Source organism: Schistocerca cancellata, chromosome 3 (assembly GCF_023864275.1).
Source record: "Schistocerca cancellata isolate TAMUIC-IGC-003103 chromosome 3, iqSchCanc2.1, whole genome shotgun sequence".
Taxonomy (NCBI): Eukaryota; Metazoa; Arthropoda; class Insecta; order Orthoptera; family Acrididae; genus Schistocerca; species Schistocerca cancellata.
The window spans coordinates 383853902-383866349 of record NC_064628.1 but is presented as its reverse complement, the minus strand read 5'-3'; the positions used below and the strand labels follow the sequence as shown (position 1 = coordinate 383866349).

Sequence of the window (12448 nt, the reverse complement as noted above, 5' to 3'; positions counted from 1 at the left end):
ATTTTATTTCCCTAGCCAGGTTCAGCCAATGGCCTTGCTGCAGTGGTAACACCAGTTCCCATCAGATCGCCAAAGTTATGCACTGTCAGGTTGGGCTAGCACTTGGATGGGTGACTATGCAGTCTGCCGAGGGCTGTTGGCAAGTGAGGAAAACTGAGGAACTGCCTGATTGAGAAGTAGCAGCTCAGGTCTCGTAAACTGACTTACAGCTGGGAGAGTGATGTGCTGACCACATGCCTCTCCATATCCGCATCCAGTGATGCCCGTGGGCTGAGGATGATAAGGCAGCTTGTCGGTACCATTGGACCTTCCAAGGAGAGAGGAGAGAGATAACCAGGTTCAGGCACTTTAGTGCCCTTCTTCAGAAGTTTATAACTATCAAATTATTTGCGAGTTTCAACTGTAAGATGCATACAGCACATTGCTATGGTCATGTGGTTCATTGTGCCTGTACAAAGATTGTATAAGGAAGTGAAACAACAAGTGAAGTTCTGGTATAGTGTCTGCACTTGTTTGGATTCTTTGTACCATTTTTGTACAGGCAAATATGAACAACATGACAACAGCAGTATGCTGTGTGCATCTTATTGACACTCACAAATAATGCAATAGTTATAGCCTTCTGAAGAAGGGCACTAAGTGCCTGAAACTAGTTAGGGAAATTAAAGTTCTTTTGTGCAACTTGTTGCTGATTATTTTGATAAATACAATTACAGTTGCTGATGATGGATAAAATATTAAAGAATAATTTAAATCTCTAATTAATATCAACACTACATCATAAATTATATATATATATGTGTGTGTGTGTGTGTGTGTGTGTGTGTGTGTGTGTGTGTGTGCGCGCGCGCGTGTGTATACCTGTCCTTTTTTCCCCCTAAAGTAAGTCTTTCCGCTCCCGGGATTGGAATGACTCCTTACCCTCTCCCTTAAAACCCAAATCCTTTCGTTTTTCCATCTCCTTCCCTCTTTCCTGACGAGGCAACCGTTGGTTGCGAAAGCTAGAATTTTGTGTGTATGTGTGTGTTTGTTTGTGTGTCTATCGACCTGCCAGCGCTTTTGTTTGGTAAGTCTCATCATCTTTCTTTTTAGATATATTTTTTTCCATGTGGAATGTTTCCCTCTATTTTATATATATATATATATATATATATATATATATATATATATATATATATATATATATAGAGGGAAACATTCCACATGGAAAAAATAAAAAACATGGCCCAAACTCTTTGCCTTTACAAATGTCTGCTTGTGTCTGTATATGTGTGGATGGATATGTGTGTATGTGCGAGTGTATACCCGTCCTTTTTTCCCCCTAAGGTAAGTCTTTCCGCTCCCAGGATTGGAATGACTCCTTACCCTCTCCCTTAAAACCCAAATCCTTTCATTTTTCCCTCTCCTTCTCTCTTTCCTGACGAGGCAACCGTTGGTTGCGAAAGCTAGAATTTTGTGTGTATGTTTGTGTGTCTATCGACCTGCCAGCGCTTTTGTTTGGTAAGTCTCATCATCTTTCTTTTTAGATATATATATATATATATATATAATCATATTTTTTTAATGTTACGTAACTAAAAATTTGCATATTATCCTCTTGTTCAGTATGCTTTCTTTGACATTTTTACAGTTACAGCACAACTGTTGTTTTGCTGTTACAATAGATTCAACATTACTATCAAAACATTAAATTAATTCTTCTATTAAATTCTTTGCATTGATCATCGTATTAGTACTGCGCAGTTTATATCTGGGTATATGTATGAACAAATATTCAGCAGTGTGAATTTTGAAGTTCTGGTAATTAATAGTGTAATTAATAGTGTGTTTCCACGTGTTCTGCCAAGTTGTTGTTTCTATTTTATGCACAATATACTGACCCAGCTATGTTCTTCAGGTGCTACAAGTTTTGTGGTTATGTGTACTCACTTCCTGGACTCCAACCAAATACAGCCTGGCATTCACCTTAAGCACTCTAGAGAAATCACAGAAAACCTAAATTTGAATGGGCAGATGAGCATTTTAACTGCCTTCGCCCCAAATACGAGTGCACTCTTTCATTACTGTGCCACCACACTCATTTTATCACAGTACAGATGTGACAGATGTTTATTAGCTGGGCTATTGTCATTGTAAATGCTGAGTGTAATGTTCTATAGGATTTATTTTTTTTCTTAAGAAAGTCACAATTGATTTAGTGTTGCATGATTTACACTATCTGGTGAAAAGTATCTGGACAGCCCTATGAAATTTGGAATTGACCACTAGATGTCGTGAGAGGGAGTATCGTGTTGTCAGTAAAGAACCAGAATAATAGAATGGCTCCTTCAGGAGAGCTCAGTGACCTCGAATATGGACTATTCACTGGATGTCATCTGATTAACAGGTGCAGCAGGGACATTTCAATTTCTTTTTTTAAATCTGCTCTAGCTGATGATTGGTGATGTGATTATGAAGTGGAAATGTGAAGAAACAACCCCAGCTTAACCAAGGCGAGGCATGCCTCATATACTGATGGACATGGACTATCAAGGACTGTGGAGGTCAGTTGTACAAAATCACATGAAGTCAGTGAGAGGAATCGTTTCTGAGTTTCAAAGTGCTACCAGCAGTATAGTTGGTACAATGACTTGCATAAGGAGTTAAAAAGAATGGGGTACAATAGTTGAAAACTATTGACAGGCCGCACACTTCTGCAGTCAGTGCTAAGTGATGCTTGAAGTGATGTAAAGAGTGATGCCACTGGACAGTAGATGACCAGAAATGAGTGATTTGTAGTGATGAATCACACTATAAGATGTGGCAGTCTATTGGAAGTGTTTGGGTTTGGCAAATGCCTGAAGAACCTGATGTTTTGTATAGTGACAACAATGAAGTACAGAGGTGACGGTGTTACAGAATGGGAATGTTTTTCATGGTCCGGGTGTGATCCTCTTACTGTGCTTAAGAAATCATTAAATGCAAAAGGATATGAACACATTTAACAGCATTGTGTACTTCATACTGTTTAGGAACACACCAGAGATGATGATTGTTTGTGTCAGGATGACAAAGCACTGGTTCATAAAGCAACATCTGTGAGGCACTGGATTGTGGACAATAACATTTCTGAAATGGACTGTCCTGCGCAAAGTCCTGACCTGACGGTGGGATGAGTCAGAAAATCAACTTCACTCCATACTCCAACATCATGAACTTCTCTGGTTCCAGTTCTTGAGGAAGAATGCACTGCCATTCCCCACTGACATTCAGGCACCTCATTGAAAGTGTCCCCAGCAGAGTTAAAGTTGTCATAAAGGAGCTTCTGAAGAGAGTAAAAAAGCATTCTGTAACATGCTTCACTCATTCTCAGTAATGGATCCTTTCAATTTTCCTTGTATTTATATGATTTTGTTTGTAATTTTCAGATCATTTTCATATTTTTATAAACAATGATAGGAGGCAAAGCAACAAATTACCCGACAGCAAAGACATTTGGCTGTTTTCAGGCACACGTACAAGATTGAAATCATTTTGAAACATTCCCAAAATGTCCTTCAGAATTAACTAACAAAAACATGCATATACATGCATGTCAGTATTGTCCCCATTGGCTACATTTTCCCAGCAGTGTGGCCTGAAGGGTGAGAGGGTTGCCAAGTGGACTGGGAGAGAGGCGGAAGGAAGATGGGTGGGGGAGGGAGTGGTGGAGCAAAAGGAGAGAGAGGCAACAAGGGACCAGGGTAAGAATGTGTTGGAGTATGTTTGGGGTGGGGGGAGATAGCAAAGAGAAACATCAGAGTCAACATTGGGTGTGTATTAATGGACTGGAATGGATGTACTGTTTTGGTGGATAGAATACGTCTTCCTCATGGATACAAGCCATGTGGCAAGGAGTTATGAGTACATGTAACATAAGGATGAACCAGGATATTCCAGAGATTGGGTAGGTAGTGGAATACCAATCTAGAAGAGATGAGAAAGATGTTTTTGCCACCTCTCCCAGGTTGTTATACACTCCCTTCCCCCAAAACCCAATCTATAAAATATTCTGGTCCATAATTATGCCATGCTTGTTCCCAATCTCCTGCTCACTAATCATATCCCTTTTCTACCTCCCCTCCCACAACTCTCAATCCATTCCTCCCACACTTCTCAACCCATTCCTCCAATTCATTATGTGCCTCATGTAATGTTGAGTACCTGCACCAAGGTTGGATCATTGGTGCCACATTCCTATTCATTTCCCTTTCTGCCACCTTCCTTTTCAACCCTTCCTTTCCCCTTCACCTTTTTATTCCTTTCACCTTCTTATTCCCTTCACTCATTCCAGCTGACAAAGCTCCTCAGCCCAGTCGAGCTGATGCATCGGGACAGTGTAGCAGTGTGTGTATATGTGTGTCTTAAACAGATAGTTCTAAATGAGGACATTGCTCAGTAGCTTAGCATTGATTTTAATGTCATTTATGTGCCTGATGACTGCTCAACACTAAAACATATAATGTTGTTGTGTACTGTTATTCCATACATTTTTGTGTTTCACCCAGGATGTTCCTCATGAATATTTAACTGACAGACTTTTTCTCAATGTTAAGATTCGTGCAACACTGAAGTACATCCAAGAGCATCCCTTCCCAGCAATCACGGTGTTCAGGGACAATAGGCCACGGTACTACCGACGGGATGAGAACACGGGACAGTGGGTGCCGATACGCTACTGATTGCTGGCAAAAGTCAGCAGTGGTGCCCATTTCTGAAACTCACCTCAAATGGTGGGACAGCAAGTAAAGTGAATCACTTGTGCTTCTGACACAGTTGTAATCTTAATTCTACGTCATTAGTTTTCACTACCTTGTAATCCTTTTCCTTTTTATTACAATGCTTCTTTTATTTTTGAGAGATATTTTGTGACTGTTTATACTACTGCTGTATATATTACATATCACTATTATACTTCACTGTAGTATAGTGTCACCGTGTGAAAGCAAGGATAGGCATTATTGTGAAAAGCTTTTTCAGAATAATTATTTGAACAAATGTCTGCATGGCTGTTTATTTCATCAATTTTTTTGAAAAAGAGAAAAGAAAAGAAAAATTTGATGATCTCTCATAATCAGTAATAGTGCTGTTACAGGTGTTAGATGGAGAAGATGTTTAATGTTGATCACTAGTGACAGGCATTTTTTTTTTGTGAAAAGTTCAGGTGCCAGGAGTGAACTGTCATTCACACAAGTTGTTAATACATATCTCCATCACATAATTAAGAAGATCCCCCAAGTTGGCTGATTATCTGGGTTTTGCTCCCAACTACAGCAACTATTTTTAAAGTTTGTGTCATTACTTTCGGAAACACTTTCCTTGTATAACTAAGTCTTGAACATGTGAGGGCAATTTAGTAAATAAAGGGCATATCACAATGTTATTGCTGTATATTAATTTTATAGAATTTGAAAGATATGTAGTGGAACTACTGGTATATACTTTATTCTTCTTAATACTGTAACTACTGAGGCATTAAGCACATGTCCTTATGAGTTTACATATTCTTCCGAGTACATCATCAGATGAAGGCTTATTCATGACAGTGGAGTACAGTGAACTCTGTCGCGTAGTACTTGATAAATTCTCACATTGTTTTTACACGTGAAGCATCTATTGTTCAGTGATGCGGTGTGGGTACATGCACACAACAATCTCATGTGAATGCTCATCTACCATTAGCCACTAAGATTAAGTTTCATGGGAGTATTCTTCGTATTCTTCCCCCCCCCCCCCCCCCCCCCCTCCCCCCACATACATATTTACTGTTATTTTTTAGCTTCTTTCCACTTACATCCACAAAAGTGCATTAATGGTGTATGCATCTTTTAATAGGCAAAACAAGTGTAACAAGCACATTCTGTTAAAGTTGCTTTTTTACTTCTAGTAATCAATGAATGATAGTCCCTGTAAAACTATGCAGGCAAATTTCAATACAGGGTTGTCCTCAAAGATAAGTTGTTAAAATGTTGACAGTCTATGTTGAATTGTGATTGTTCTAATTACCTGACTGATGCATCTCTTTCTAGGTGCTTTTAGAAGTAAGTGGTAACAAATAAAGAAAATGAGGCACTGTGTTGCCCTGAGAATATTTGTGATGTTCGTGACATGACTTACTTAGAAGAGATAATCTGTTCAGTATACAAATTTATAAAAGAAAAGCCTTTTTCATGGAACTCAATGAAATGATTATTATAAAAAAACAATTTTGGAGAAACTGTATTACAGAACTGCATTTTTCTTTTAAAACATACAATTTTTCACTTGTTATTTCCTGATATAACATCAACTGATTGTTCTGGGAAGTCATTTGTGGGCTGCATGTTTATTTCCTGCTGATTATGCAACTGACAAATCTCCTGATGCTTTTATGTATTTATGTACTGTTAATTTCACATTAGTGTTGAAAAAGCATTATCACTAGAAGTTGGCACAAAAACAAAAGAAATTAGGTGTAATACACAATTTATTTTTAATGTGATTCAAATAATGTTTTTCTTGAACTGCTGTATTTCGTTGGGGTCTCTCAAGGAAAATAATGCCAACATAGTCACTTATTCAAAGAAACCTACATATCAATTATTCCATATCTATTGTGTGAATGCTAAGAGAAAATAAATATTGTAGGTTCATTAATGGTTTCACAGATATGAGACTGAATTCTTTTGTGGCCCACTGTTTGGGCACGTGACTTGAAAGCTCTATGTGAGATTATACCAGAGATTATTCAACTTTTAGCTGTCATTAGTGTTGGCTCTCTTTTGTGACAGATAATGTTTTGAGAAATATTTTGTTTTTATATATTAAGTAACAGTTCTGGAGAATCCAGATTAATTTGTATGCTTGTAAATTTGTTGAGAGATTGTTGCAAAGACACAACAGCTACATCTTATTTGTTGTTCGTGTTCATATTTTATGACAGAGTACATATTTTAGTTTTGTATGTAGTTGAAGGTGTTCAGAGGCAATGCCATAGAATGCCTCATGTTTGTTACAAGTTTACTTAAATCATTTTGTACTATACAATACATGTCTTTCTTAAAATATGGTAGAACTTTACATTAATGAAGTTAATTTGCCACAGATTTGTATTTTTGTACATTTTAAGTGACTTTCAATGTCGATAACATTTATTTTTTTACTGTATATCTTTGTATCACAGTTGTCTGGCACAATATTAAAATATTGTAAATATCAGGGAACTGTAATATAAAGTTGCTAGCATTAAAAAAATTACACTACTGGAAGATGGAGACTATTAATTGCTTACGTAAACTGAATATCGAATTTTAACACACACACACACACACACACACACACACACACACAAAAGAGAGAGAGACAGAGAGAGAGAGAGAGAGAGAGAGAGAGAGAGAGAGAGAATAAATTTAAAGTTTTTTTCCTAACATTATTTAAGGTAAATGCTCGGATCAATCCTCTGAAATGACCAGAGCTAGTTTGCTGCCTCCATCCTTGTCTATCCTGAGTTTGTACATTGCCACTAATGAACTCAGTGTTTTAAGGGAGTTTCTAACCATAATCTTCCTTTCATCTAATTCATGTATGCATACTCCCTACCAGTTATTCAAAAATTTATCAGCAGGCTCAAGCTATTATGACAAACAGATTTTGTTTCTTATAATAATTACTGATTTACATTAATAAATGTTCTGTGTATGCAGTACCCAAAATCACACTCCATCAACTTTCCAGAGTTCCCTAATTTCGAACCTTGCCTCACCATCATTCCCCAAATCCCTCAACATGGAAACCAACCACATATCTGTAGAAGAAACAGCAATTCACTATCTAAAAACATAGACCAACCTTATAGTTCTATCTGCTGACAGAGGCTCTGCCACTGTGGCTATGTACTGCAAGTCATCTGTCAGAAGACCTCCACCATCTCTCCAGTACATCCACCTATAAGTCCTGCCACAGTGAGCCCATTCCAGAAATCCAGAAGAATCTCCTGTTCTTCGTTAAATCCTTAGGTCCATCCCAGAACCTCTCCCCAGAGTCCACATCTCTCCTCGCCCTCACCACTCCCCAAACTCCTGTCTTCTACATGTTTGTAAACCCAACCACCCATGACTCCCCATTGTGGTTTGTTACTGTGCCCCAGTAGAGAAAATCTCTACCCATGTGGACCAATGCCACCAGCCTATTATCCATAACCTACCATCCCATATAAAAGACATGACCATTTCCTCCACTGACTCTCCACAGTTGCTGTCCCTTTACCATCCAGCACCTAGCACTTCTCTGTTGATACCACCTACCTCTACACTAACACTCCAAATGCCTATGGCCTTGCCGCTATTGAATACTACCCTTTCCAACCCTTAAATGACTATAAACCTACAATCTCCTTCCTGGTCACCATGACAATCTATAACTCCACCCAGAATTAACTTCACCTTTGAAGCTGTTACCGACAGATCCATGATTCAGCAGTGGGCAACTGCATGGCACCGTCCTGTGTAATGCACTTGTGTGCCATTAGAGGACTCCTTTGTAACCACCCAAAATCTGAAACCTCTCACCTATTTCAAATTCACTGATGACATCTTCATGACTTGGACTGAGGTGAGGACAGCCTACCCACATTCCCCCAGTAGCTCAACACCTTCTCCCCCATTTGCTTCATCTGGTCCTCCTCAGCACAACATGCTACCGTTCTTGATACTGACTCCCATCTCAAGGATGATTACATCAAGAACCACCATCACATCACATCACATCAAATCTTAACAGCTACCAATAACACCTCTATTTCAACAGCTGTCACCCATTCCACAGCAAGAAGTCTCTTCCACACAGTCTAGTCACCCATGATTGTCACATCTGTAGTGATGAATAGTCCCTCTCCAAATATATGAGCGTGAACTCAGAAACTGAAATTACTCTCCCAGCCTTGTCCAGAAACAGATCTCCTGTGCCTTGTCTCACTACCCATGTGCTATCACCACATACCCACAGTCTGACCACAAAGGAGCACTCCTCTCCAGACTCAGTACACCCAGGACTGGAGAAATGAATCGCGTTCTCTGCCAAGGTTTTGACTATCTCTCATTCTGTCCTGTGAGAAACCCTCCCACAGTGGTATTCTGCTGACCACCCAACTTAACAATATAATTGTTGGTCCCCACTCCACCCCTACTCTCGTCACTTGCCTCATGGCTCATATCCCTGCAATAGACGTGGAAGTAAGACCTGTCCCATATACCGGGTGATCAAAAAGTCAGTATAAATTTGAAAACTGAATAAATCATGGAATAATGTAGATAGAGAGGTACAAATTGACACACATACTTGGAATGACAGGGGGTTTTATTAGAACCAAAAAAATACAAAAGTTCAAAAAATGTCCGACAGATGATGCTTCATCTGGTCAGAATAGCAATAATTAGCAGAACAAAGTAAGACAAAGCAAAGATGATGTTCTTTACAGGAAATGCTCAATATGTCCACCATCATTCCTCAGCAATAGCTGTAGTTGAGGAATAATGTTGTGAACAGCACTGTAAAGCATATCCGGAGTTATGGTGAGGCATTGGCGTTGGATGTTGTCTTTCAGCATCCCTAGAGATGTCGGTCGATCACAATACACTTGCGACTTCGGGCAACCCCAAAGCCAATAATTGCACGGACTGAGGTCTGGGGACCTGGGAGGCCAAGCATGACGAAAGTGGCGGCTGAGCACATGATCATCACCAAACGACGGGCGCAAGAGATCTTTCACGCATCTAGCAATATGGGTGGAGCGCCATCCTGCATAAACATCGTATGTTCCAGCAGGTGTTTATCAGCCAGGCTGGGGATGATGCGATTCTGTAACATTTCAGCGTACCTCTCAACCGTCACGGTAGCAGTTACAAAACCAGAATCGCACATTTCCTTGAAGAAAAAAGGCCCGATAATGGTAGATGTGGTAAGTCCAACCCATACCGTGACTTTTTCGTCATGCAATGGAGTTTCCATGACAGTTCTAGGATTTTCGATAGCCCAAATTCTGCAGTTGTGGGCATTGACAGACCCTCGGAGTGTGAAATGAGCTTCATTGATCCACAACACGTTACTCAACCAATCGTCATCTTCTGCGATCTTTTGAAACGCCCACACCGCAAATGCCCTCTGCTTCACTGAATCACCAGGTAACAGTTCATGATGCCGATGGATTTTGTAGGGATAGCATCGGAGGGTACGCCTAAGTGCCAAACAAACAGTAGTGTATGGAATGCCGATGCAACGTGCGACTGCACAAGCGCTGACTTCCCTGTGCACAGATGAGCCCGCTACAGTCTCCATTTCTTCCTGAACTGTCTCAGCAGCATTATGCTTTGTGCTTGGCTGGCCACTATGGGGTCTATCGTCTAAACAACCCGTGGCTTCAAACTTCGAACAGCTGCATTTGTCAATCGACCTTTACCCATTCGAATCTCCTTCCTATGGTGATAGGATCGTAACGCTGAACTAGCACATTCCCCTTTCTGATAATACAGCTTCACTAAAAGCACCTTTTCAGGTAACATCAATATGCTGCGACTGCTGGCGGATCTGATTCTCTCTCTCATTACAGCTCCTTTTATACATGATTGTCATGCACAGTCACTGATGTTTTGCTGTTCAGCGCCATCTGTCGGACATTTTGTGAACTTTGTTTTTCTTTTGTTCTAATAAAACCCCATGTCATTCCAAGCATGTGTGTCAATTTTTACCCCTCTATCTAGATTATTCCGTGGTTTATTAAGTTTTCAAATTTATACTGACTTTTTGATCACCCGGCATTCTCCCACTACCAACTACTCCATTCATATCAGTGGCATCTCCTATCACATCAAAGGCAGGGCCACCTGTGAAACTGGTGATGTGGTTGACAATTTTAGCTGCAACCACTGTGACACATTCCTTGTTGGCATAACTAAAAAGATGGGATGAATAGCCACCACCAGACTGTGGCTACAAGACAGCTGGCCAAAGCAGTATCTAAACATGCTGCCCAACAGAATTTGCTTCACTTTAATGTCTACTTCACAGCCTGTGCTATCTAGATCCTTCCCACCAACACTAGCTTTTCTGAACTGCACAAGTGGAGACTCTCCCCAAAACATAACCTTTGTTCCCATAACCTCCTGGCTTCATCCTTCACTAGTCCCTGTCCTCCACATGTCTATTTCTTTCCCTGTTCCCAATGTATTATGCATACACTTTCTACCCCACCACTGCACCAACAAGTCCTTTACTGTTCTCTGGTTCTCTCCCCTCGCTTTGCTGCCACCCCTCCCCCACACAACTTTATCTTGTTCCTAACATGTCCTGCATGCTCCCACACATGGAGCACTAGTGCCTTTCCCCACCCCTACCCTCCTACCCCTACCCCTTCCCTGCCCTGTGCACCTTGCTTACCCCCTACAGTTTACACCATTAGATTGCTGCTCAAGTCAGAAGCACTCGCATTCCAGTCTTAGTGCCTTGTGACAGTATGTATGAGTTGTTATTCCATGTAAATGTGTGGAAGGTCTTATGTAGGTGTTGAGTAGCAATCCATCCTTTCCATGTTGTTGGTATTCCACACTGGAGTTTCCTTCATTTGATACGAGGACAAGCAAGACTTTCACTATTCATCACTTAGCCTTTTTGCAGCACAGAAAATAGTGAAGTAATCAGTCATAAAAAGCCTTGACCTCTTGCCAACTGATGTGAAACATCTAATACATGATAAAATCAACTTGAAATACAAACTTAAGACATATGTGCTTGAAAATTTGTACTAGTCCATACTAGGAGATACAAGCCACTGGCTAGTTTTCCCACATGCGCAGTTAATGTGCTTTACTCACCAAAGATTTCAATATGCATACAGAATCATTATCAGTAAGCAAAACAGTGAGTAGGGAGTTAAGGCATTCAGAACATATAACTTGGCACCAAACACCATGATGGATCTTGGGAAAACAACAGGGCAGCCAATGGAGTTATCCTGTTTAGATTACAGTTGTGGTACTCATGTAAAATATCATAAAATATTGTTTTAAAATGGATGCAGGAGTGCAGCTATCCCTGTACCTCAATAAATCTAAAACTGCTATTGGTCACAGCAGTATCCAAGGGGGCAGTTTTTCCAATATTGGATCTGAGTTTATACTTGCCCCACAACAAGTGACAGCACATGCCTCAGGTGGATCCCTAATGGCCTTGTTGCTCATATATGATTTGAGGAAAATGTGTTTGATAATTGAACAAGCAACCATATGGTATGCTGATGAATTGAGAGCAGCGAGGATCTTACAAGTTCGATGCACAGTGAGGCGATGCCACCAGACGGTGAGTAGCAGTTCCCCAGTCTCACTTTAGAGACAGGTTATGGAACTTGCCCTGTAAGCACCTGTGGCCAGGCTGATCTCCCTCATTGCGGGTAGTGTCAGTT

At 40.3% G+C, this 12448-nt stretch overlaps 1 protein-coding gene across 1 annotated transcript in view; it reads left to right on the top strand.

Annotated features, from left to right (window-relative positions):
• LOC126175088 (protein N-terminal asparagine amidohydrolase) overlaps positions 1-5743 on the top strand; it is a 252953-nt gene extending 247210 nt beyond the window's left edge. The window contains exon 8 of the mRNA XM_049921632.1: positions 4575-5743. Within this exon, the coding sequence (XP_049777589.1) occupies positions 4575-4700 (126 nt within the window). The 3' untranslated portion in view covers positions 4701-5743. The remainder of the gene's footprint in view (positions 1-4574) is intronic.
• The last annotated feature ends 6705 nt before the right edge of the window (positions 5744-12448 follow it).